This window comes from Poeciliopsis prolifica, unplaced genomic scaffold, assembly GCF_027474105.1.
Source record: "Poeciliopsis prolifica strain line A6 unplaced genomic scaffold, Auburn_PproV2 SCAFFOLD004, whole genome shotgun sequence".
Taxonomy (NCBI): Eukaryota; Metazoa; Chordata; class Actinopteri; order Cyprinodontiformes; family Poeciliidae; genus Poeciliopsis; species Poeciliopsis prolifica.
In genome coordinates this window covers 17,637,489-17,665,410 of record NW_026562379.1, presented here as the reverse complement: position 1 = coordinate 17,665,410, position 27,922 = coordinate 17,637,489, and the positions used below count along the sequence as shown (strand labels likewise).

Here is a 27,922-nt window from a genome sequence, read left to right as displayed (position 1 = left end):
TCAACCAGCAGACCTGGCAACGCAGAGGAAACACAGAGACAACTGGATCTGATCTGAGGTGGAAAACAAGATGGCTGATCATAGACTGGTTACCATGGTTACTAGCATGTTTCTACATGATTACTAACAACTTTATGATTCAGTAAAGTCAGTAATATTTAAACCAGTTTTAGTTTCTAAACATCTGGAACCTGATGGAAGAAACATTTTAAAATATATGAATATGAGTTCAGATTTACCTGAGCAGATGATCTCATGGCTCTGATCATTGGTTTTATTATCAGGTAAACAGTTTTTTAATGCAGATCCTGACTGAGAACAGTAAGACCCGATCAACCAAACTGGTCTCTCTGAAGCCTCCTCCATAATTCTTGCTGAAACAGCAGAACCACAGTCCAGTTCAGCACAAACTGCAGCAACTGAGTTCATGTTCCAGTAAGGATCCCAAACATATACTGGTCTCCATTCTTTATGGAACATCTCCAGTTTCCCGGCACATCGACTGGCCTCTCCCACCAACCTGATGTTGTCTTGATCTGAGCAGAGACAGAGAGTTGATTTAATGAAGGAAGTGAAGCAGTGAACAGCAGCAGGTCTGCAGATCCTCCTCTACCTGAACAGGTGAGTCCAACAGCTTGACCAGGTGAGCAGCTGTTTCTACCTGAACTCTCCCTGCTGCTGCAGTTCAGCAGAGCAGACTCACTGCCTTCACACAGGAACTCTCTGCTCCCCACTGGAGCCTCTGCTTCTCCATAGACGCCCCCTGGAGGACTGAAGGAGGCCCACAGCCAATCTCCCTGCAGACCACCTGTGCATCCTGCAGGTCAAAGTCTTTTTCACACACTGAGGACCACGACTGGTTGGTCTTCACCTCCAGTCTGCCTGAGCACTGGTTGGTCCCTGGAACCAGCCTGACTGAATCTGTGGATGCAGAAAGAAAAAAGCTTTAAAATATTTCAGAACTTTATTTTTCTAGATACTCATGGAAACATCTCTGAGTTTGATGAAAATAAAGGTCAAGAAAACAAAGTGAAGTGAAACCGACTGTACCTGCAAGTTTATCATTCATTATTATTTCTGCTGAATTTATCACATTTTGGGCCTTAACATGATCATAAACTCACTAAATGTCTAACAAACTTTAATCTCTGAAAATGTGAATATTTAAGTGGAATTAAAAATAAATGTGGCAATATGGCTGAACAGCGCCCCCTAGTTCAGCCGGCCAACAACCATAACAAACAAGGTTTTCCTGCTATTTCCACTAAAAACAGGAAGTCCACCATTTTGGATCAAAGTCATTTCCTGTCGATTTTCAGGTTTTAAACATGTTTGATTTCCTTGAACTCCTGGGATTTTGATGCATCGACTTCAAAGCAGCAGAGATTAAAAGTTATCAAAATGATGAGTTTTTGTTCATCTATTGGAATAAACTGAGAACTTTATCTGGATATTTAAATGATTTTAGTTTCCCTCAAGGCTTCAGGTTCTTAGTTAAAGGTGACGGTTTCTCTGCAGACGTCTGGAACCTGATGGAAGAAACATTTTAGATATATATGATTTTTACCTGAGCAGATGATCTCACGGCTCTGAATACTGGTTACATCATCAGGTAAACAGTTTTTTAATGCAGATCCTGACTGAGAACAGTAAGACCTGATCCACCAAACTGATCTCTCTGAAGCTTCATTTGATTTTCTTGCTGAAACAGCAGAACCACAGTCCAGTTCAGCACAAACTGCAGCAACTGAGTTCATGGTCCAGTAAAGTTCCCAAACATATACTGGTCTCCACTCTTGATGGAACATCTCTAGTCTCCCGGCACATCGACTGGCCTCTCCCACCAACCTGATGTTGTCTTGATGTGAGCAGAGACAGAGAGTTGATTAATGAAGGAAGTGAAGCAGTGAACAGCAGCAGGTCTGCAGATCCTCCTCTACCTGAACAGGTGAGTCCAACAGCTTGACCAGGTGAGCAGCTGTTTCTACCTGAACTCTTCCTGCTGCTGCAGTTTCAGCAGAGCAGACTCACTGCCTTCACACAGGAACTCTCTGCTCCCCACTGGAGCCTCTGCTTCTCCATAGAGCGCCCCCTGGAGGACTGAAGGAGGCCCACAGCCAATCTCCCTGCAGACCACCCTGTGCATCCTGCAGGTCAAAGTCTTTTTCACACACTGAGGACCACGACTGGTTGGTCTTCACCTCCAGTCTGCCTGAGCACCGGTTGGTCCCTGGAACCAGCCTGACTGAATCTGTGGATGCAGAAAGAAAAAAGTTTCTTCAATATTTTCACTGAATTTGGTTCCAGTTTGTTCAGCAAAGCTACAATCCAGTTCAGACTCTGTGCAGGAACAACCAACTAGTGGAGAACAGGCGGAGAGGGGGGCTGGGAAGAGTTTATTATTTTTATATCTCATGTTTTAATATTCTTTGCACTTTTAGCATCTGCCTTTACTGCAGGCCTGGAGATGAATGGAAAAAACTGAAGACAGAGAGAAAATTACACTAGAACAGCACAAAGAACCTATGAATGATCAATTATTAATATTTTATCATTGTTTTCTACAAAGCAAATGACAGATTTAATGACAGAATCATAGAAAACTATCATATTAACTCTCTGAACTTAATTTGTGGAGGAAGTGCAACATTTGATCAGCTTCTTCTCAGTGACATTGAGGTTTTTATAGCCCTGAATCTGCTCCACTGGTTCCCCTTTAATCTAATCAAACTTCATTCAGTCACTAACCTGGTAAAAACCAGCCGCTCTGTTCCACACTTTGGTTCATCCAGAGAGTCTGGACTGTGTTGAGGTTTTAAATTTCACCCAGTGTCTAATGGTTGTCCATGACATGCAATGGACCAGATCCACACTAAGTTTACTGGAAGTTTCCTGGGCTGCAAACATGTTGAGGGAAAAATCAATTACCAAGCAGTGATATATAAAATCACTCAATCAGGTTTATTGGCACATTGTGCTCAATACAGAGAGCAGATCAGACGATCTATAGTGAAACATTTCCCATTGAAAACTCCCAGGCAGAGACAACAGGAGTTTTATACCAAGGCTGGTTCTCATGCAGCTGCAGGAAAACATCTCCCAACCTTGTGCTTGCAAACCAAACAGCTTCATTTGGTGAGAGTTCACTGGCATTTAGGATGAAGACAATACAACCAGCAGATATTACCTTACTATAATTTGTCCACCACAAAACAGAGAAGAGCCCAATGAGGCGACTGTTGATGTTCATTCAATATTTGAAAGTGTGACCAACATGGACTGAACTTCCTCCACTGCCACTGATTAAACTACAGACAGACTGTGTTTCTACAATAACAGCAAATCAAGGTCATCATTCAAACTTCTTCTGTTCACTGATTGGTCCAGTAGAAAATCTACCAGAGGGAATCCAGGTGAAGGGGAAGAAGCCCAGACTGAGCTGGAAGTGAGAATATTTTTAAAGAGGAGTTGGAAGCAGAACAGGAAGACACTGGCCAGGATATGAATCACCTGAACAGACGATCTCTACATTGTAGCTCTCATCTCTTCGTAACGACACCACAGATCCACAGTGGAGCTGTCTGCAAATCCAGCTGCTGATGTAAAGTTCCCGTTATAGTCCCAATACTTCACTGGTTCCCAGTCTTCCAGTTCCTTCTTCTCCAGTCTGCCAACACAGCGACTCCTTCCTGCTACCAGTCTGAGTTCATCAGCCAGCGCTGGGAAGAAACAACATTTACATGTTGGGTTAGAAAAAGCAAAGACAGATTGATTTAGGATGTGATGACAGGATCCTGTTGATGGTGTTTATTTTATCTTCTCTTAGAGGCAGAGCTGTCATGGATGGTTCTGATCAAAGCACCTTTATGTAGGAGTGGCCTAGTTAAAGCCCAGACTGAAATGTTATGTACGCTGTAGTAAGACCTGAAATGTTTCTCATTATTCTCCTTTTCTACCCATTTATACTTGATGTCTTTACTGAGACCAACCAAAGTCAAATTAACTGTTTTTGTGTAAAGTCCATAAATGAGCTCTGATGCTAACTCTATGCAAAATCCCATCATATCTGGAAAAACATCTCTATTGACTTTAATGGGTTTTTATCTGTTATATTCATTGATTCTGACAGTTAAATAATTGTGGAGATTTCAACACCATGTTGACGAGCCTGAAGACAGAGGGGATTAAAAGCTGTGATATTGTTGATCATTTTGCTTTAATTCACATGTTAACCCAGCAACACGTCATCAAGGACACATTATGGACCTGCTCATCAGGCAGGCTGTGAATATTTCCAGCGTCTCTGTAACAGATGTGGCCCCGTCTGATTGTTTCACTGTTACCTTTGAAACCACAGATGTATATTATAGATCTGCAAGACGACTCTGTTGGGCCGAACGTCAACGGAGTGAAACTCAACGTCACGTTTATGGTGAAATCTCCAACGTCTGCACTAACATTGCAGGGAAACGCTCATAAAGCAGAACATGAACAATGATTGACTTCATTTGCTACAGCTGACAGACTCACAAACCACCTGAGCTGCAGCCAAACTGGGCCTGCACATTTCTTTAGAGAAAATCACCACAATTAGAGGATCAATCTGCACATCGTTTTCACCAGCACACCCAGCGGTACCAGAAGCTGGTCCAGTGATTGTGGTGCTACTGGCTCGGTTGGCCAGCAAACAGGCCTGACCAGAACCTCAGAGAGAACCTGTGGAGCCAAGAGGAAGATGAGAGGATTCATGCAGAAGGAGCCATTTTATGCGGCTCCACCTGTTTACTGCGCAGATTCAGCGCCGCTGCAGAGTTTCTGCAGCTTCTCCTTATCAATCAATCAATCAGATTAATTTTATAGCTCATTTCAGCAACAAGGCAGTTCAAAGTGCTTTACTTCATCAAAACACTGAAACCAACAACTGTTGATGTTATTGGCTCCTTAGCAGCAAGTAGACAATAAAATCACTAACTGCAGCAGCAGCTCTACGATCTGAGACCAGAAACAGTTTCCAGGTTTTTGATAGTAAAATTTAACATGTTTACCAGTCGATCGTTTTGAACTTGTACTCCAGTGAATATCAGTGTTTTGTGTGAAAGTGGAGTCCTACCTGAGCTGCAGAGACAGCAGCAGCATCAGAGCTGTTTGGTCCATGTTTCCTCTGAATGTGGAGCGAAGCTTCGTCTCTTGATGTGATCAGGATGAGGCTCCAGACTCTGAAGACTTCCTACTTTAAGCTGTTTTATCTGCTACTTCCTGAACGTCACAGTTCACGTCTTTGGCTGCTTTCAGAGAAAACGCCTCCTTCCTAGGAGCTCATGGTGAAGATGGGTTCATACTGGGCTCATACTGGGCCTACTGGGATTCAGGCTTTCACCAGTCTCTGTTGTTCCTGTGTTTAGTTCAGTGCTTGTTCTGCAAGTGGCGGAGTGGATCCAGGTGTGTTTCATCCACTGAAGGAACCTGATGTTGTTGGCAGCAGCAGCTCGCTTCCCTGCAGCAAGGAGTCACTGCTGAGCAGAACTGAGCCCAGGTGTTGCTGCTATGAAGAGAAGAAACAGAGAGAGAACATAAACCTGATGTCAGCAATAACTGCAGAAAACACAAGCAGGGTTTCCCCCAGGGTCTGATAAGCCTGGAGGCCCGCCAGGCTTTACTGGCTCCTCTGCCAGGCTAAGTGTTGCTTATTTATATTACCAGGAAAATAATAAATAAATAAAAACATACATTTCATTTTCTTTTTTTGAAAAAGCCGTATTACATCCCATTTTCTCTCTGTTGGTGGAACAGCGGTGACATCAGGGACTGAAGGCTGAGTTATAGTCGCTCTCAACTGTTGGGGTTGAGCGCGTGGAGCCAAGACAGCAGGATGGCGACTATTTAAGGTTTAGATTGTAGCCGCCTGGAAGAGCATCTTCCAGTCTGTGTGAACGTAATTCGGCGCGTTCGATACGCAACGAACATGCAGAGGTAAAGGAGGTTCTGCGACACGCTGCGCATGCGGCGCCTGCCTCTGTCTATGTTGTAAACTTATATTATCAAGGGCTTTATTATTTTGGGTATAAAGGGCCTTTAGCCCCGCCCCCTGGCCTTTACCCCGCCCCCCGGCCCAGTGCGCCGCCCAGCGACCAGTTCTCTCTCTGCACTGTAAAGTTTATGTCAGTTGGCCCCAGTTGGTCCCAGTTGGTTCCAATTGGTCCCATTGGTCCCAGATGGTCCCAGATGGTCCCAGTTGGCCCCAGTTGGTCCCAGTTGGTCCCAGTTGGCCCAGTTGGTCCCAGGTGGTCCCAGGTGGTCCCAGGTGGTCCCAGTTGGCCCCAGTTGGTCCCAGTTGGCCCCAGTTGGTCCCAGGTGGTCCCAGTTGGTCCCAGTTGGCCCCAGTTGGTCCCAGTTGGCCCCAGTTGGTCCCAGTTGGTCCCAGTTGGCCGGTGCGTTACTGGGTAAGCGGTTCAGCCCAGCATCACGCTGGTTTTAAATGATTTATTATTATTTTTCCTGTCACACGATGCATCAAACCAGGCCAAATGCTTTGTCCCCTCTGCCTGCAGCAGAGTTTGACTTTGGGGCCCCTCTTGCTGCTAGAAACATCAGCATCTCTAGATTGTTGACATGGGAAAAAAACAATCTAACTATGAATATTATTCTTTAAACTTTTGCACAGTAAACTTTAAAATCTTAAATTTAAAATCTTTTAATTTATGTTGAAACTATTAAATTTAGCAGCTTTGATTAATAAACAAATGTTACCTTTATGTGTTTGTGTTAAAATATTATTTTTCTGGGGCCACCGAAGCCCTGGGGGCCTTATGGAGCCGCAGGCTGACTGTGGATTAAACAGAAGAGCAAATAATTGATATTCATTTGAATCGTAGTTTTTGATTTGATGTTTTTAAGACTCTATAGTTGTGGGTTTAAATAGCATTTCACTGCCGATGTTTCCTGTAACATTTAATTACCTTGTAATATTTTTACTTTTCCTCTCTTTTAATACAAAAACACGGTTTCAGATTATAAATCTGGAATATTTGAATTATTGTTTTTTCTGTCTTTGATCATCAGAGCAGAAAGGCTTCATAGAGGCAGAGAGAGAAATCTAGACATTAATCTGGGTGTTCAGCCTCTGTGTGCTGCCGTGAGCTTGCTGAGTGATGCTAATCTGGATTGTAGCGTCAGCAACATTATCAGCTTTATTGCAACATAACCAGGTTTTTCAGGGTGAATCTAAACTTTAGATCTTCAGCTGGAAAAAGTTGTTTATTTCAAAGAGCTGAGATATTTTAGGTCCATTTAACTCAAAATTTATTATTTAGCATATTAAACACTACCAGCCCCCTTTATGTTGCTGCAGCAACATGCATGCATGAAAATCTAAACTATTATCTCAACATTTGCAGCTCGGACCAAAATTTGAGCCGGTTGGCCCAAAGTTGAGTTTGATCGTCGGGTCGGGCTTCTGCGGTGCATTTTTAATAAACCAGCAGGTTTTCTGGCTTTTCTAATTGCTCTGATGGACTAATTACATTTTTTACCTTCATAATTTTACATAAAACATGTTTTTGCATGTTTATCATCTTTTGATAGTATCACAGTTTCCATCTGCTTTGGCCGACTCAATATACTGAATGATGAAATATCCGTCACTAAGCAAAAAGCCACTGACTCTTCAAAATCCCCAAGTAAATTAAACTACAACTTCTGAGATGAATTTTTATTCTTTTCTGTAATAATTAGCAATTAACTCCACTAATCTATTAGTCCAGCTAATTATTAGTTAAGCACTAAAGCTAAACAAAAAAGAAAAGATCACCCTGAATTATATGACTGAATGAGTTTCTGAGTGCAGTCAAGTTCAGCTTTCTACTGACAGGTTCAAAACCTTCAAATATTAAAACATTATCTTATTACTAATAATTATCTAGGATAATTTGTGCCTTTTATTTTTAGATTTGTAATTCTGTATTACTCCATGAGTGGTTATACTGTCTTTCAAATTTATTGATCCTAAAAAGGGAAATTAAATTAAAAAAAGCTTGAGTCCTCTACCGCAGGCCTTGGAGTGTGAGTGGTCTTCATAGTATGTTAGCAGTTCCCAAAGGTGTGCTTCTCTGTCTCAAGAGGTCTGATGCATCTTCAGGTATTTGTTTGAGCTACTCTTCCAGTTTAGGGGTCATTACCCCAAGGGTTTCAGTGACCACAGCCACACTCTTTTTAACCTCTAAGACCCAAACTCTTGCATGACATGCATTATTAATTCATCTTTGATATTTGGGCTGAATGGGACCTAATGATTCCAACAACAAAGAATTATCTTTTTACATGATATGTGGATATTATTTTTCTCATAAAAACATTAATTCATTTTAAATCACCATGTTTAGATGGTAAATCTCTACAGTTGCTAACTTTTTGTAAACTTACACCACAACAATAAACACTGACCATCTTGGGTCTTACCTGTAATTTGTTATAATATTCCACCACCACTGAGTCATAAAATAATGACCTAATATGTGGACACCAAACCCCATGTTGGGCAAAATTTAGTATTGTGGACTACACAACCCAAAAGAAGTCATCCACTGATGTGGGCAAACTTTTTCTTAGGTCCTCGGAGGATGAGGCTTTTTTGAGCCTTTGGTATTTCTCTTAGTTTTTTCTGTTCCTTCTGTTCATTTGGGATAGCCACATCATTACAACTGCTTTTCTCTGCTGCTCAGTGATCACCATGTCTAGTTGCTTGACTTTTTGCATTTTGTCTTTCTGTATCTGGAAGTACTACAGGGTCTCTGCTTGTTTATTTGCTACAACCTTGTGTGGCATTTCCTGTTTTAACAAGGTGTGTTCAAGGTTGTATTCCCTTCAGATGTTTCTTTACTCTATTCTGGGTACTTGGTTGTGGTGTTCCATGTATTCTTATCATGATACCATCTTACGTCCTGGTGTTAGATGCAAGGGGACTCTGCATAGCATGCACCCAAGATCTTGCTGGATGTTATAGATCTGGGCTGCTATTGCTCTGATAGGGACTTGCATATGTGCCACTGTGCTTTGTTTCAGTCTAAGCCTTTCTTTCCATTGGTAGCATTGTTTGCTCTCTGTTATAAAACACCATGTTGCTATGGTTATGCATCCAGTAAAGATGCATAACCATAGCTAAATAGCAAAGTATTAAAATATTTCCAAAAATCAGTCCAAATATACAGTATGCAAAACAAAAATGAACTTTTGTCCAAACAAAAACTATTTTTCCTCCAGAAAGGGAGCAATATAAGTGTAAAAATAAAATTCTCAATGAAAGAACAGCTACTCCAATGTGCTACAACCTTGAGTGGCACAATTTTCCATACATCATCATCAGCTTTTGTATTCTTATATCAGCGGACTGAATTTCCTCCTTTTTCCATCCTATTATCTCAGCAGGGCATATGATAACTCTCGATACATAACTGTTGATTGTCTGGGCCTTGTTTCTCTCATTGGACTTGCCTTACAATTTGTAAGTAGAGTGGCTTGCAAAAGTAACCTTAGCCCTTGAAATTTTCCATATTTTATTACTTGTTTTTAAAGTGCTATGAATAAATTAGATACTGATATTATAACCCCAAACATATTTTTTACAAAATTGTATGGTTAAGACAAACACAAAGTGGTATATAGTTGTGTAGTAGAAACAAAACTATACATGATTCAAAACATTTTTTACAAATAAAAGCTAAAAAGTGGCAAAAGTGTTGAGTCGCCTTTTGCTGAGTGCATCCAATTGCCTTAAGAAGTTGCTTGATGACTGCTAATTACTAAATATAGTCCACCTGTTTGTAATCTAATTCCAGTTAAAATTCAACTCCTCTGTGACTGTCTCAAAAGTTGGGTAAGGAAATATTAGTGCACAAGAGCATCATGAAGTGCAAGGAACACACCAGACAGGTTAAGGATAAAGTTGTGGAGATGCTTGAATCAGGCTTAGGCTATAAATAGGTTTTCCAAGCTTTGAACATCTCACAGAGTACTGTTCCATGAATAATCTGGAGATGGAATAAGAATGGCACAGCTGTGAACCTACCAAGACAAGGCCATCCACCTAAACTTACAGGCTGAAGAATAAAAGCAATGATCAGAGATGCAACCAAGAGGTCCCTGGTTGCTGTGGACCAAATGCAGAGATAGCCACCTCAGGTGGGGGAATCTGTACACAGTACAACTATTGGTCATGCACTGCACAAATGTGATTTTATGGAAGAGTCCCAATAAAAAAAGCCATTGTATAGAAAACCACAAGACATCCCATTGTCAGTTTGCCAGAAGCCATGTTGGGATACAGCAAAAACGATAACACAAGACCAAAATGTAACGTTTTGGCAAAAATGGAAAGCACTACTTGTGGTGGAGAATGGACATTGCACATCACCCTGAACACACCTTCCCTACTGACTAACATGGTGGTGGCAGCATCATGCTCTGGGGTTGTTTTCCTTCAAGGACAGGGAAGATTGTTAAGAGTTGATTGTAAGATGGATTGAGCCAAATACAGGGCAGTCTTTGAAGAAAGCCTGCTGGAGTCTGCAAATGATTTGAGGCTGGGGCAGAGGTTCAACGTCCAGCAGGACAATGACCTTAAACATAATGCCAGATCTACAATGGAATGGTTTAAATTAAAACATATTTATGTGTTAGAATGGCCAAGTCAAAGTCTAGACATAGACTCAATGGAGAATCTTTGGCAAGATCTGAAAACTGTCGTCAAGTCAGGTTTATTTGTATAGCACATTTCAGCTGCAAGGCAATTGAGTGCTTTACATCAAAGAAACACAGAACTAAGTCATAAAATAATACATTTACCTTAAAAAAGAAAACAAAGAAATTAAATTCAAAGTAAAATCAAAATTAAAATCATATATTAAATACATTGATACATGTGCCATTGATTAAGATTCAGAAACAACTGTAAATAGGTGTTTTAGTCTTGAATTAAAGGAATTCAGTGTTTCAGCTGTTTTGCAGTTTTCTGGAAGTTTATTCAACATTTGGTGTGCTTTGAAGCTAAATTCTGCTTTAAAATGTTTGATTCTGGTTCTGAGGATGTAGAGACCAAAATCAACTAAATGTTAGCAGTGGAGTGCGAAAATAGTTTGGTGAAACAATGGCTTTCTTATGGTTTATATTTCTTTTAATCCATGCACATATTCCACACATTTATTATTTATAATATTTCAAATTAACAATATTTGATCAAAATATATCAATTCTGTGTATTTTTAGGTGCCACATACATTCCAAGGTTGGTCAAAAGGTTGGGTTTAGGAATGCAACTAACTTTTATAAAATATGCAGTCTTATAGCACAAAGTAATCATATTGCCAACTCATCCCCAGTGTAAAGAGCACATGAATTAGAAGGACATTGCAAGAATTAGCAGGACCTTCCAGCATCAACCAATCTCAATAAGAGCTTGTGTGAATATTCATGAGGTCTTGCAATACACAAAAGTGCCACAGGAGGCACTTTGGTGATACATAAATTATACACAAAATCAAGTTTATGTGAATTAAAGGACATCTCGGTTTCTTTTTTTTTTTTTTTTTTTTTTTTTGCATTTTTGGGCTTAATGAATCAATAGAAACCTTTCCATGTTTTTAGATTTTTATCAAAATTAGCAGGACTCGGCTCATGTCCTGCTAATTCAAAATGTCCCTCTAGTGTGGTGTGTATTCTAATGAAATGTCCTTGTAAACCACATTTACCAACAGACACACACGCACACACACACACACCACACACACATTTTTTGCATGTTTAGTTTTAGCTATCAGAGTTTAGGATCACAGTTAAATGTTATATTTTTGTAAGTTTGGTAATTGTATTTTTGATCATTAATAATTTAAAATCAGTTTGATGTTCAGACCAGTTAATATGCAGATAATTGAAACAGTTGATTTATCCTGTTTAACACTCTATTCCTTGGTTGTCTTCATCCAAGTGAAGGATGATATTGTAAAAAGGATTATGTATGAACTTAATTATTTCTTGTGAGAAAAATAAACAGAGTTTTTAACAAAGAAAGGTAATGTAAAGCATTTGTTGAACAAATAAATGAGATTGAATCTGGATCCCAAAGAGAGCCCTTTGGTTGTCATTACTAAATCCTGTTTAATATTCGTCAAATTGCTCACATCACTACTACAGCAGCCCTGACGCTGGGGACCGGTAACAGATCATGGGGGCTCGTCCGGGATCAGCAGGCCACACCTAGTTGCATGTTCCTGGAGCCAGGAGTGACCCAGTGTGTAGCAGAGAGGCCAGTAACCGGTGGAAAGGTGTACCAGCCTACGGAGTGATGGACTGAGGACCCATGCATTTGAGGTCAGCAAGATGTTGTCCGCTGAGAGAAAGCACATATTATGGAGCTTCAAGAAGTTACATCAGCTAACAGGTAGCTAAGCTCACCTCACTGCAACTTCTCTAGGAGACGTTGAAGGACTGGCCTCCAGTCAGCTGATGCAAAATAATACAGAAAGTTGTGTTGAGTATCTGACTAGCTACCTGACATGTCCAAATTTCTGGGCAGGAAGGATCAGCGCTTGCTGTTGCTAAAGAGGCTGAAATCCATTATAGATGAGACCATGGGGAGACGCAGTTTACTGTCCTTAGAAGACAAAGCAAGTACGAGTGAGCGGACCGTTTCCCCTGTTCAGCCACAAAAGGGCGATTGTGACAGATATTCAGACATTATTGACCCGCTTTGACTGTATTGGAGCTCAGTTAAGCCAAGTCTTGTCCACTCCAGCCTCCCCAGACCTGGAGTCCAACACCACCACACAGCAGCAGATTTGAAGGAAATTGCCAAGTTGTCAAGACAATATTATGAAGGAGGTAATGTCCCAGTTCAACCAGTCTATTGCAGAGTTTTGACCCATTTTTACAGTGCAGGTAGAACTAGAAAAACCTGCAGACTGAAAGGAGCCTGAAGTGCCAGTTCAAGTCCCAACTCAACTCTTTTCTTGTGTCCTTGTAGCAGAGCTGAAGGTCAAAGCCAGGAGAAGCAAGAGGAACTCAGGTGTGTTTGATCCACTGAAGGGGAACCTGATGTTGTTGGCAGCAGCAGCTCAGCTTCCCTGCAGGAAGGAGTCACTGCTGAGCAGAACTGAGCCCAGGTGTTGCTGCTATGAAGAGAAGAAACAGAGAGAAATCTAGACATTAATCTGGGTGTTCAGCCTCTGTGTGCTGCCGTGAGCTTGCTGAGTGATGCTAATCTGGATTGAAGCGTCAGCAACATTATCAGCTTTATTGCAACATAACCAGGTTTTTCAGGGTGAATCTAAACTTTAGATCTTCAGCTGGAAAAAGTTGTTTATTTCAAAGAGCTGAGATATTTTAGACCCATTTAACTCAAAACATTTATTATTTAGCATATTAAACACTACCAGCCCTTTATGCTGCTGCAGCAACATGCATGCATGAAAATCTAAACTATTATCTCAACATTTGCAGCTCTGAGCCAAAATTCGAGCCGGTTGGCCCAAAGTTGAGTTTGATAGTCGGGTCGGGCTTCTGCGGTGCATTTTTAATAAACCAGCAGGTTTTCTGGCATTTCTAATTGCTCTGATGGACTAATTACATTTTTTACCTTCATAATTTTACATAAAACATGTTTTTGCATGTTTATCATCTTTTGATAGTATCACAGTTTCCATCTGCTTTGGCCGACTCAGTATACTGAATGATGAAATATCCGTCACTAAGCAAAAAGCCACTGACTCTTCAAAATCCCCAAATAAATTAAACTACAACTTCTGAGATGAATTTTATTCTTTTCTGTAATAATTAGCAATTAACTCCACTAATCTATTAGTCCAGATAATTATTAGCTTAGCACTAAAGCTAAACAAAAAAGAAAAGATCATCTTTCTTGTTTGAGTTTCAATATTTCCAATCAGTCAATCTGAAAAACTTCATTGCAGTCAGCTGACTTGCAGCATTAGGTGGGGGAGGGGCATTGATGCTCTGCAGAAGAAAAGTAACAACCCAAAACAAAATATTTGCTTTTGAAGCTGATTTTTAAAATGAACATCATCAGTAAACAGAAAATTTAGTGTTTTAGAAATAAAACATCTAAATGTTAATAAAAATGCAGTAAAGTTGTTTAATTTGTGTAGAGACAAAATCTGTAAATCACTTTTTCTATTTGGTAAAAAGGGCCGGACCTGAGTCAGGGCTTTTAAATTTAATTTAATCTATAAAAGCAGAAACTGAGTCAACAAAAGAGAAACATCTTAGTGTTTAACCTCAATTAAAAAATGATCCTTTGGTTAAAAATCCTCCTAATCTGTCAGGTTTCTGTTGCCAGTGGAATCCATTCTGTAGTTTCAAACTAAGGTTCATTTATGTGACAGCAAACTAAGGCCGTCATAGATAGAAAGACAAAAAAATTAATACAATTATAGCAAAACAATCCAGAACTGTAAAAAATGTGGAAATTTTGCCATCAAAATTTGAAATATTTTACTTTCCAAGTTGTTTTCTAGAAAATTTCTGATTAATTTCAGTTTTTCCTTTACAAATTTCTTAAACTAACAAATTGCTTTTTGTTTTCTGCAAAATCTTCAAGTTTTTGGCGGAAATTTATTTGTCTCTTTTTTTAACCCTCTATGGCATAAATTTTTATTTTATGAGGAAAAAATATTTCACCCTAGTTTTGGGAGCTTGAGGGTGTCTTTATAATATATTAATTAGAATGTGGTTTGTTGTCTCAGGGCAACAAGATGCTATGAGGGTACTAAAACGCCAAGGTTTTCTTTATACTGTAGTATTTATTTAATAAGTGGAATGATGAAGAAACAAGCAATAAATACATTAGAATAAGTTTTATTTCAACAACAAAAATTTCAACAAGTTTCCTTTCAGCAAACAGCCACAAATGGTTTATCAATTAGTGCATCAGAGATTAGCTGCAGTGTGTGTTTATGTTTCTAAATACATGTTCCTGTGGGTTACTGAATGGCTCTGTGTTTCTCTTTTTTACTAATTACAGTTTGTATTATTCTGTATGGAACCTCATGGAGCAGTTGCTGGTGGATGTGAAACAAAGGTGGGCGTCACATTTTTGGCACTTGGCTTTAGGTGTACCTTTGCATCTTGGTACCGTGCATCTCCCTTTGTTTTCATCCATAACCATCCAGTGGGCTGTGGCATCCAGACGCACATCAGGGACCGGGATGGGTGTAGCGGGTCCTCTTCTCCTCTTCTCTTCATAAGAATCTCTTACGCTCCAGATTCTTGCCACTTTTGCACAAGCTTTCTGCAATATATGACTTGAATGTATAAAGCTTTTCTCTTTTCTCATCCCAGTGCTGCTGCAGTCTCTCTTGTAGAGCAGCCAGGAAGTCACGATGGTCATGTCAATAAAGTGGAACATCAGGAGATGGTTCCACTTTTTCGACCTGATTTTGTTGCGGTACTGTGCAATGAGGGAGTCCAGCAGATCCACTCCACCATATTCTTATTGTACTCTCTCACCACAGCAGGATAGGGAACTTTGATGATTTTTTTTTCTTGCCATCCCACCTATCAACGTCGGTGACTGGGTGTGCTCCAGTGTAATTGCTGAGAAGACTGACTGAACGGTTATCATAGCATTTCACAGCATGCAAGGTGGTTTCTCCAACCATGGCCATCTTCTGTTCAAAAGATCCACGCCCAGTTCTCTTCAACTCAACATCACACATCAAGTTGACACCTGTAGTCTGTTGCTACGAACAGTACCAGTACAGTGATTCCCTGCTGAGCAAGTGTGAGTGAGAGGGACACTCGTGAACCAGTTGTCAAGGAACACCTTGTAGTTCTGGTGTCAGGGTATTGACAGGTGGAGGACAACATTGCCACTTGTTCCTACATCTGGCAGCTCAGGTGGTTGCACGACTCTCCCTGTGTAAATCTCAAAATTGTGCGGGTCACTATCAGAGCCAGCCGAGATGAATATCTTGTAGCCCCATTTCTTTGGCTTAGTTGGCAGGTATTGCTAGAGTGTATTTCTTCCCTTTAAAGGGACCATCTGCTCATCTACAGCCAACTCTCACTCATTGGTATTGTCTGCAGCTTTAAGGTAAGATGAGTGACCACTGGTCGGATTTTGTGGAGTGGATCAATATTTTCTCGTTGTTTCACTTCATTGTTGTTGAAGTGCAGGGATTTTTTAATGAACTCCCAACTGTTTAGTGCCATGGTGTCAGCTGCCTGGGACACTCGTGTGGCTTTGTTAAAAACATGCGGGTGCCTGGTAATCCAAACAATGACATGTATACTGCTGTACCCATAAATTGATCCAGTTCTTTTTTAGCAAGGTTAAGGGGCTTGTTGGTGTCACAGTGAATTGCATATAAATTTGACTGCTCTACAACTACTTCCAGAATGTCTTCAGAAAAAGACATCTTGAAGTATTTGTAGGGGGAATTGATATGATCTGATTTTGGAAGACTGGCCTGCCATTCTGGGTAATCGGTGATATTGGCACTGTGGGCTGTTCTCCAACGGGGTAAGCGTGGAACAGCTTCCTGTGATACTTCATCATCTTCATTTTCCTCTCCATCCACAGACTCATTGTCATCAGGCAGGTCATGTTTTCAAAAGAAACCAGTAAGCATAAAATTAGAATAGGTCATATATACCTCTCTTCACTCACTGATGTACAAACGCACATACATGCTCATTCCATACAGTATGTTACTCTACTGACTGAACCCTGATCTCCTAACTCTCCCTCAAACCTGATTTGGAGTCCACTCCTCCTCACTGTCACTCTCCTCAAGCTCAGTGTCAGAAGGAATGAGCCTAACCGCTTGATCATGTTCCTTACGCCCATAAAATCATTGTGCATCCATTTCCTGTGAGTAACAGTAGATAGTACAGGAAAAAATTGATTATGTTGATAACTACACATCCCTACACATCTCCATCCATGAGCCTGTTATAGTTCACACAAAAGTGGTCAAACTGCACAATGTTGCCCTGAGGCAACGAATGAAAAACTGCCATTTTAGTACATAAATGAAGACAAAAGTGTCTTTACTCAATCAAATATGCTTTTTCACTTATTTCTGCACATCACAGATATTATTTATACAAAATTATTTCAATTTAAATACTTTTAATTTAAATTAAATTAAAATTTAATTAATTTTAATTAATTAAATTAGTTAAATTTAATTAATTAAAGATAAGTAAAGATAAGTAATTTATCTTACTTTTAAGTAAGATAATGTTCACCTTTTTTACATGTAAAAAAAAGTGAAATTTATCTTACCTTCTGCTAGCTGTGTGTCCAAGTCAGCTGTGGTCCAAAAAAGGATTGTTTCACCCCAAGACAAAGGTCAAAGCCACGTCCAGCTCAAATTTCATTGGTCACAGTCATATCATCAGACTGTTAATGTGATGTTTTACTTAAAAAAATTAAAGGGGCGGTGTGTGGGCCAAAATAGTGGTTTGTTGCCTGAGGGCAACACAATGCCATAGAGAGTTAATCACTGGCCAAAATACAATGTCAAACATTCACACCAGTCCGGTTTGGTCCGCTTTAATTTACTCCAGATTGTTTGCCTAGTCAGTGGACAGCAGCGCAAGGCATTCTGGGTAAATACAGCCAAAAAAACATGCTAGCCTAGCGCTAGCAGGAGAAACGGCTCGAGGTCTTTAGCCGAATTTGAGTGTTCCCTTTATTTTTTTGAGCAGTATATTAGAAACATAGCATACTATTTCATAAATGCACAATTAAAAGACTATGTAATAAAATAATTAAACTATTAAAAGCTCTAATATTTATAACAGATTAAGGAAATGAGTTCTACATTTTATTTTCTTTAAAAATATATATTTTTCTGTCCTTCCTCTTGCATGGTGGGAGAGTAAAATAATCTTTATTCCTTGTATTGTGGAAATTAACAACAGTGAGGAGAAAGAGCCTGGAGCAGAACACAGGGTCCAGTTTTATAGGAAGGGTTTCATTCAATTCACATAGTTTGACAATCTAGTTAGTCCAAAAAAAACTGACTGAAAATATATGTATTTTCCTTCATAAGGCAAATTAAATAATCAAGGTCAACATAAAGATGCATAGCAGAAAAGCAATTTAATAAGCTGATTGTCATATAGAGGTCAGAGAAAACGCTGGAGAATACGCCTGTATTACACGAGAATCATAAAACTGTTATGCATTGATGCATATTTCCCCTCTTTTCATATTAGAAAAGTTTGACCAAAAATAATAATAAAATATAGGATCAAGAAAATGATGCACAATAATCTGCCAAATAAATGGGGAAGTTTTTATTTGAAGAAACACAAATCAAGGAAAATCATCAAATGTCAAACAATGAAGCCACTGATTTAATGTGATGAGACTTAAAACAATATTCAGATGTAGTTACCACACCATAGTTAATGACAGCCGATATAATTCATCAGCAGAAACGCTCCTCACAGTTTAAGTTTTCACATCACTTCAGAGGATTTACTCCTAGAAACTGTCTTCATCTTCCTTGAGAAAATCATCAGTTTCATGAGGTTAATGGAGAAACCAGCAGGTTTATCATAGTGGCTGAAATCAGATTGGTCACCATTGATTTAACCACAAGGACAACATCACAACCAAAACCGTCCCCACAGAGTGGAACTAGAATTATCCTTTTGTTGTCGTTTTAATAATTGACCCAATTCGTGGTGAATGTTGCTCAAACTGTTACAGGAATAAAAGTGCAGCATTGTTCCCCCATTAGGTGACAATCTGCTTCCTTGCATTTCACTGGTGCAGTGAAAGAGTTGTCTTCTAGAGCAGTTCACTTTTCTGTTTTATACAAATGTCATTACTTATGTGTGCATTGGTTGTACAAAATGCAGGTGATGTTCCAAGCAGGGATGACTTGCATCATGTGAAATGAGCAAGAATATGTACTTGGCCTCCCAGATGTATAAACTCCTATGTTTGGAGCACAAACATAGCTGTTAATAAATGAGAGGAGTAACAAACTCTTGACCAGTTTGTAGAGCCATAGAAATAAATGCTTATTCATTTGTGTCTCTATAGCCCAATGGAAGGCTGTTTTATTTCATGAGATGTTTCTCCAGGAGCTTTCTTTCCTTAAAGGTACAGAAACGCTAAAACCAGCCAGTAGTTACATTTTAGATCGTTATATTTTGCTCCCCAGCTGGAGTTTATTTTAACTTTTAACATTTCTCTTGGTTCAACCACAGCCTGACCCTGTCCTTGTAAAAATAATACATTTAGCTCATCACAGTAAAAGTTTGAAACAATTTTTCACCCAGTAATGCAAATTATTGAGCTTCTTATGGATCCTGTCAGTCAGAAGGTCTGGGAACGAGACTTCAGGCTCCCCTCATTCAACCAGGACATGATGAGCAATCCTGGTCCTGGAGGGCCGGTGTCCTGCAACTCTTAGACGTCACCCAACACACTTTGATCCAATGGGCCAATCACCTCCTAAGTGCAGGCAAGTTCTCCAGAATCCTGCTAATGTCCTCATTATTTGACTCAGGTGTTGAAGTAGAGATTCTCTAAAAGTTGCAGGAGACCCTGGAGGCCTGGAGTTGCCCACACCTGACCCAGGAAGTGGACTGAAGTTTAACTACTTAGGCTGGTCGATGCATCTGATCTCCTGTTGCCCTCAACCTGATTGGATCCTGTTTGGGGTTGAAATGATCTTTAACAGACTGAGGAAAAACGATCAAAAACCAGAGAAAATATATCAATTCTTTGTCAATATTTATTTGAAGGCTTTACAGCATTTGGAGTCTCTGCTCACTGAACACAGTCAGGAGAAAGAGCCTCGAGCAAAACACAGCAAACTGTTTGATAGGAAAGGTTTCATTCCATCCTCACAGTTTAACAATCTACTGAGCTACAAAACAGACTGCAAGCAAACGCATTTTCTTTCATAAAGCATATTAAACATTTAAGGATGTCATAAGAATGCAAAAAAGAAAATATTCTACAACTTTATAATAATACAGAGTTCAGAGAAACAGCTAAAGACTGATTGATTATGGCAAGCCGTTTCAACATAAATTCGGTTTTGTCGCCCTTACATTCCAGATATCTCAAATTGTGTTATGACTAGATGTTTTAGCAATTTGAGATATCTCTAATTATATTTTGTCTCTGCTCCTTCCTGTGGATGTGAAACCAAGATGATTTTCTCCTGGTTCCTTCAGACTGCAGCCTCCTCCTCTAAGCCACCTTCAGCTCTGGATCCTTCATCAAGAACGTTCATCATGATGTTTTCTGGTCCAGACTTCTGGTTTCTCCTGGCCTGGAAACAGAGGATGTTCAGCTGCAAGGCAAACACTTTCCCAACTCACACATGCATGATACATGCAGTACCTTATAGTAGAGGAGCAGGACGGATCCCAGCATTCCCAGCATTCCCAGCAGGACGACAACCAGTCTGATGATCAAAGCAGTGAGATGGGCTGAAAATGAATGAAACAGATTCAGGATCAGCTTTCATCAGATGAGTCCAGCTAGAAATGTACAATAATCATATAGACCCTGGTTTTCATGCTGCCTGTAGATCATGAACATTAATATAATCAATCCTCCTCTCTGACCTCATGAATGAGGCAGACAGCTGCTGGTTCACCTGAAGCAGAACTTCTCCTGATGGACTCCATGAGTTTATCTGAGACAGTGAGGTTGAGAGGCTGGCTCATAGACCAGAAGTTATGGGAGAAAACGTAGACGTGGTAAAGGCAGCCGTAGGTTCCTTGGTGGGCGTGGCCAGCAGCAGCGAACAGGAAGAGGGCGGAGTGATTAACAGCTGGCAGGGTCTGGTTCTGAGTGTAGTTAGAGGTGCTGAAGATGAGCTGGAAGGAGCCGCCTGCATACTGAGGCCTGATGGAGCACATGATGCTGAACTCTGAGCCAATGAGGAGCTCAGACCCCTGCTTTCTGCCTGTGGAGACCCCGTCAGTGGAGGAAGAGAGGAAGATGAGCGGCTCAACCAGCAGACCTGGCAACGCAGAGGAAACACAGAGACAACTGGATCTGATCTGAGGTGGAAAACAAGATGGCTGATCCTAGACTGGTTACCATGGTTACTAGCATGTTTCTACATGATTACTAACAACTTTATGATTCAGTAAAGTCAGTAATATTTAAACCAGTTTTAGTTTCTAAACATCTGGAACCTGATGGAAGAAACATTTTAAAATATATAAATATGAGTTCAGATTTACCTGAGCAGATGATCTCATTGCTCTGATCATTGGTATCATCATCAGGTAAACAGTTTTTTAATGCAGATCCTGACTGAAAACATTCAGACCTGATCCACCAAACTGGTCTCTCTGAAGCTTCCTTTGATTTTCTTGCTGAAACAGCAGAACCACAGTCCAGTTCAGCACAAACTGCAGCAACTGAGTTCATGTTCCAGTAAGGATCCCTAACATATACTGGTCTCCACTCTTCTTGATGGAACATCTCCAGTCTCCCGGCACATCGACTGGCCTCTCCCACCAACCTGATGTTGTCTTGATGTGAGCAGAGACAGAGAGTTCATTAATGAAGGAAGTGAAGCAGTGAACAGCAGCAGGTCTGCAGATCCTCCTCTACCTGAACAGGTGAGTCCAACAGCTTGACCAGGTGAGCTACTGTTTCTACCTGAACTCTTCCTGCTGCTGCAGTTCAGCAGAGCAGACTCACTGCCTTCACACAGGAACTCTCTGCTCCCCACTGGAGCCTCTGCTTCTCCATAGAGCGCCCCCTGGAGGACTGAAGGAGGCCCACAGCCAATCTCCCTGCAGACCACCTGTGCATCCTGCAGGTCAAAGTCTTTTTCACACACTGAGGACCACGACTGGTTGGTCTTCACCTCCAGTCTGCCTGAGCACCGGTTGGTCCCTGGAACCAGCCTGACTGAATCTGTGGATGCAGAAAGAAAAAAGGTTTAAAATATTTCAGAACTTTATTTTTCTAGATACTCATGGAAACATCTCTGAGTTTGATGAAAATAAAGGTCAAGAAAACAAAGTGAAGTGAAACCGACTGTACCTGCAAGTTTATCATTCATTATTATTTCTGCTGAATTTATCACATTTTGGGCCTTAACATGATCATAAACTCACTAAATGTCTAACAAACTTTAATCTCTGTGAAAATGTGAATATTTCATAGGAATTAAAAATAAATGGCAATATGGCTGAACAGCGCCCCCTAGTTCAGCCAGGCCAACAACCATAACAAACAAAAGGTTTTCCTGCTATTTCCACTAAAAACAGGAAGTCCACCATTTTGGATCAAAAGTCATTTCCTGTTGATTTTCAGGGTTTAAACATGTCTGATTTCCTTGAACTCCTGGGATTTTGATGCATCGACTTCAAAGCAGCAGAGATTAAAAGTTATTAAAATGATGAGTTTTTGTTCATCTATTGGAATAACTGAGAACTTTATCTGGATATTTAAATTATTTTAGTTTCCCTCAAGGCTTCAGGTTCTTAGTTAAAGGTGACGATTTCTCTGCAGACGTCTGGAACCTGATGGAAGAAACATTTTATATAAATATGAGTTCAGATTTACCTGAGCAGATGATCTCATGGCTCTGATGACTGGAACCACCATAAGGTAAACAGTTTTTTAATGCAGATCCTGACTGAGAACAGTCAGACCCGATCCACCAAACTGGTCTCTCTGAAGCTTCCATTGATTTTCTTGCTGAAACAGCAGAACCACAGTCCAGTGCAGCACAAACTGCAGCAACTAAGTTCATGTTCCAGTAAAGTTCCCAAACATATACTGGTCTCCACTCTTCTTGATGGAACATCTCCAGTTTCCCGGCACATCGACTGGCCTCTCCCACCAACCTGATGTCTTGATCTGAGCAGAGACAGAGAGTTCATTAATGAAGGAAGTGAAGCAGTGAACAGCAGCAGGTCTGCAGATCCTCCTCTACCTGAACAGGTGAGTCCAACAGCTTGACCAGGTGAGCAGCTGTTTCTACCTGAACTCTTCCTGCTGCTGCAGTTCAGCAGAGCAGACTCACTGCCTTCACACAGGAACTCTCTGCTCCCCACTGGAGCCTCTGCTTCTCCATAGAGCGCCCCCTGGAGGACTGAAGGAGGCCCACAGCCAATCTCCCTGCAGACCACCTGTGCATCCTGCAGGTCAAAGTCTTTTTCACACACTGAGGACCACGACTGGTTGGTCTTCACCTCCAGTCTGCCTGAGCACTGGTTGGTCCCTGGAACCAGCCTGACTGAATCTGTGGATGCAGAAAGAAAAAAGTTTCTTCAACATTTTCACTGAATTTGGTTCCAGTTTGTTCAGCAAAGCTACAATCCAGTTCAGACTCTGTGGAGGAACAAACCAACTAGTGGAGAACGGGCGGAGAGGGGGGCTGGGAAGAGTTTATTATTTTTTATATCTCGTGTTTAATATTTTTGCACTTTTAGCATCTGCCTTTACTGCAGGCCTGGAGATGAATGGAAAAAAACTGAAGACAAACAGAGAAAATTACACTAGAACAGCACAAAGAACCTATGAATGATCAATTATTAATATTTTATCATTGTTTTCTACAAAGCAAATGACAGATTTAATGACAGAATCATAGAAAACTATCATCTTAACTCTCTGAACTTAATTTGTGGAGGAAGTGCAACATTTGATCAGCTTCTTCTCAGTGACATTGAGGTTTTTATAGCCCTGAATCTGCTCCACTGGTTCCCCTTGAATCTAATCAAACTTCATTCAGTCACTAACCTGGTAAAAACCAGCCGCTCTGTTCCACACTTTGGTTCATCCAGAGAGTCTGGACTGTTTGAGGTTTTAAATTTCACCCAGTGTCTAATGTTTGTCCATGACATGCAATGCACCAGATCCACACTAAGTTTACTGGAAGTTTTCTGGGCTGCAAACATGTTGGAGAAAATCAATTACCAAGCAGTGATATATGAAATCACTCAATCAGGTTTATTGGCATATTGTGCTCAATACAGAGAGCAGATCAGACGATCTATAGTGAAACATTTCTCATTGAAAACTCCCAGGCAGAGACAACAGGAGTTTTATACCAAGGCTGGTTCTCATGCAGCTGCAGGAAAACATCTCCCAACCTTGTGCTTGCAAACCAAACAGCTTCATTTGGTGAGAGTTCACTGGCATTTAGGATGAAGACAATACAACCAGCAGATATTACCTTACAATAATTTGTCCACCATAAAACAGAGAAGAGCCCAATGAGGCGACTGTTGATGTTCATTCAATATTTGAAAGTGTGACCAACATGGACTGAACTTCCTCCACTGCCATTGATTAAACTACAGACAGACTGTGTTTCTACAATAACAGCAAATCAAGGTCATCATTCAAACTTCTTCTGTTCACTGATTGGTCCAGTAGAAAATCTACCAGAGGGAATCCAGGTGAAGGGGAAGAAGCCCAGACTGAGCTGGAAGTGAGAATATTTTTAAAGTGGAGTTGGAAGCAGAACAGGAAGACACTGGCCAGGATATGAAATCACCTGAACAGACGATCTCTACATTGCCGCTCTCATCTCCTTGGAACGCCACCACAGATCCACAGTGGAGCTGTCTGCAAAATCCTGCTGATGTAAAGTTCCAGTTATAGTCCCAAAACTCCACTGGTTCCCAGTCTCCCCGTTCCTTCTTCTCCAGTCTGCCAACACAGCGACTCCTTCCTGCTACCAGTCTGAGTTCATCAGCCAGCGCTGGAAGAAACAACATTTACATGTTGGGTTAGAAAAAGCAAAGACAGATTGATTTAGGATGTGATGATAGGATCCTGTTGATGGTGTTTATTTTATCTTCTCTTAGAGGCAGAGCTGTCATGGATGCTTCTGATCATAGCACCTTTATGTAGGAGTGGCCTAGTTAAAGCCCAGACTGAAATGTTATGTACGCTCTGTAGTAAGACCTGAAATGTTTCTCATTATTCTCCTTTTCTACCCATTTATACTTTATGTCTTTACTGAGACCAACCAAAGTCAAATTAATTGTTTTTGCGTAAAAGTCCATAAATGAGCTCTGATGCTAACTCTATGCAAAATCCCATCATATGTGGAAAAACATCTCTATTGACTTTAATGGGTTTTTATCTGTTATATTCATTGATTCTGACAGTTAAATAATTGTGGGAGATTTCAACAGCATGTTGACGAGCCTGAAGACAGAGGGAATTAAAAGCTGTTAATTGTGCGGTAAAAACTAACAATAATATAGAAGGTCGCACGGGGTTAACTGGGTAGGTTGTTGCTGTCATGATGCGTGTTCCAATCACTTCCAGTGGCTCCTTTGTTGTTGTTACCATCAATTTATTCCATATATCAGCTTAAATACTTCAGACTTTAAAACTGACACATGCTGACCAGGCTAAATCATAATGATGCTAACAATAAACAATATTTAACACGGTCAACAGAAATTATGACCCTCCACCCGGCGCACCCGTTTCCTTCTACATAGTGAGCCAGCGCGTCAGTACGGCTCTCATTCATACTAAGTGACAGTCACACCCACTTACTACACACCCACCACTAAGTGTCACAGCTGTGCCACAGGTAATGCTTATTTAGATTATTTGGCTTTTACAGCTGTGATATTGTTGATCATTTTGCTTTAATTCACATGTTAACCCAGCAACACGTCATCAAGGACACATTATGGACCTGCTTATCAGGCAGGCTGTGAATATTTCCAGCGTCTCTGTAACTGATGTGGCCCCGTCTGATTGTTTCACTGTTACCTTTGAAACCACAGATGTATATTATAGATCTGCAAGACGACTCTGTTGGGGCCGAACGTCAACGGAGTGAAACTCAACGTCACGTTTATGGTGAAATCTCCAACGTCTGCACTAACATTGCAGGGAAACGCTCATAAAGCAGAACATGAACAATGATTGAGCTTCATTTGCTACAGCTGACAGACTCACAAACCACCTGAGCTGCAGCCAAACTGGGCCTGCACATTTCTTTAGAGAAAATCACCACAATTAGAGGATTAATCTGCACATCCTCTCTAAATTCAATATCAATGCTATACTGAACATAACAAATGCAGAAAAAACGACTCAATTTTAAATACTGAACTCTAAAAACTCAGAAGACATAATAAATGAATGAAGCTCCTCTTCCTGCTGTCTTGATGTCACACCCACAACTTTTCTTCAGGAAGTCCTGCCTGTCATTTCATCTGATCCGATTCAAATAGTAAACTCTTCGCTCATCAGGTGTTTCCCCCAGCAGTTTTCAAACCGCTGATAAAAAACCATCTGAACGAATCATTGCTGCAGAATTACAGGCCGATCTCCAACCTTTCATTCATCGGCAAAATGATTGAAAAGCCGTTTCAATAATTAACTCTGCAAAACAACCGAAACACTGAGTTCCTTTAAATCTGGACTAAAAACCCAGCAGGTCAGATTTGCTTTAGAAACATAATCAATGAAACTGATCAACATTTGATGTGTAACGACGACACTTTGACCAAATGTACAGTTTACTGGTTTACTGTAAACTGGCGTCTTTTTTTATTTTTGTGTTTTTATGACGTAAAGCTCTTTGAACCGCCTTGGTGCTGAAATGTGCTTTACAAATAAACTTGATTGATTGGTTGATTGATTCTAATCTGCAGCAGGCCAGATCCACATCCTGCCTGAGACGCTCCCACGTCAGACGGAGCCCAAACGTTTTTCACCACAACCAGCGGTACCAGAAGCTGGTCCAGTGACCGTGGTGCTACTGGGCTCGGTTGGCCAGCAAACGGGCCTGACCAGAACCTCAGAGAGAACCTGTGGAGCCAAGAGGAAGATGAGAGGATTCATGCAGAAGGAGCCATTTTATGCGGCTCCACCTGTTTACTGCGCAGATTCAGCGCCGCTGCAGAGTTTCTGCAGCTTCTCCTTATCAATCAATCAATCAGATTAATTTTATAGCTCATTTCAGCAACAAGGCAGTTCAAAGTGCTTTACTTCATCAAAACACTGAAACCAACAACTGTTGATGTTATTGGCTCCTTAGCAGCAAGTAGACAATATAAACATCACTAACTGCAGCAGCAGCTCTACGATCTGAGACCAGAAACAGTTTCCAGGTTTTTGATTGTAAAATTTAACATGTTTACCAGTCGATCGTTTTGAACTTGAACTCCAGTGAATATCAGTGTTTTGTGTGAAAGTGGAGTCCTACCTGAGCTGCAGAGACACAGCAGCAGCATCAGAGCTGTTTGGTCCATGTTTCCTCTGAATGTGGAGCGAAGCTTCGTCTCTTGATGTGATCAGGATGAGGCTCCAGACTCTGAAGACTTCCTACTTTAAGCTGTTTTATCTGCTACTTCCTGAACGTCACAGTTCACGTCTTTGGCTGCTTTCAGAGAAAACGCCTCCTTCCTAGGAGCTCATCGTGAAGATGGGTTCATACTGGGCTCATACTGGGCATTCTGGGATTCAGGCTTTCACCAGTCTCTGTTGTTCCTGTGTTTAGTTCAGTGCTTCTTCTGCAAGTGGCGGAGTGGATCCAGGTGTGTTTCATCCACTGAAGGGGAACCTGATGTTGTTGGCAGCAGCAGCTCAGCTTCCCTGCAGGAAGGAGTCACTGCTGAGCAGAACTGAGCCCAGGTGTTGCTGCTATGAAGAGAAGAAACAGAGAGAGAACATAAACCTGATGTCAGCAATAACTGCAGAAAACACAAGCAGGGTTTCCCCCAGGGTCTGATAAGCCTGGAGGCCCGCCAGGCTTTACTGGCTCCTCCGCCAGGCTAAGTGTTGCTTATTTATATTACCAGGAAAATAATAAATAAATAAAACATATATATTTTGTTTTCTTTTTTGAAAAAGCCGTATTACATCCCATTTTCTCTCATCAGTGGAACAGCGGTGACATCAGGGACTGAAGAGCTGAGTTATAGT

At 40.8% G+C, this 27,922-nt stretch overlaps 1 protein-coding gene across 1 annotated transcript; it reads right to left on the bottom strand.

The window, feature by feature from the left end:
* LOC129358882 (scavenger receptor cysteine-rich type 1 protein M160-like) lies at positions 1-27,335 on the bottom strand. The gene is given in 13 exon segments (XM_055028110.1): positions 1-13; positions 338-530; positions 614-757; positions 760-921; positions 1,568-1,858; positions 1,941-2,013; positions 2,015-2,137; positions 2,139-2,251; positions 21,238-21,531; positions 21,614-21,922; positions 22,577-22,867; positions 22,950-23,258; positions 27,204-27,335. Coding segments are annotated over 13 exon segments (2,361 nt in total). The 5' UTR covers positions 27,250-27,335.
* Between the last annotated feature and the right edge of the window lie 587 nt (positions 27,336-27,922).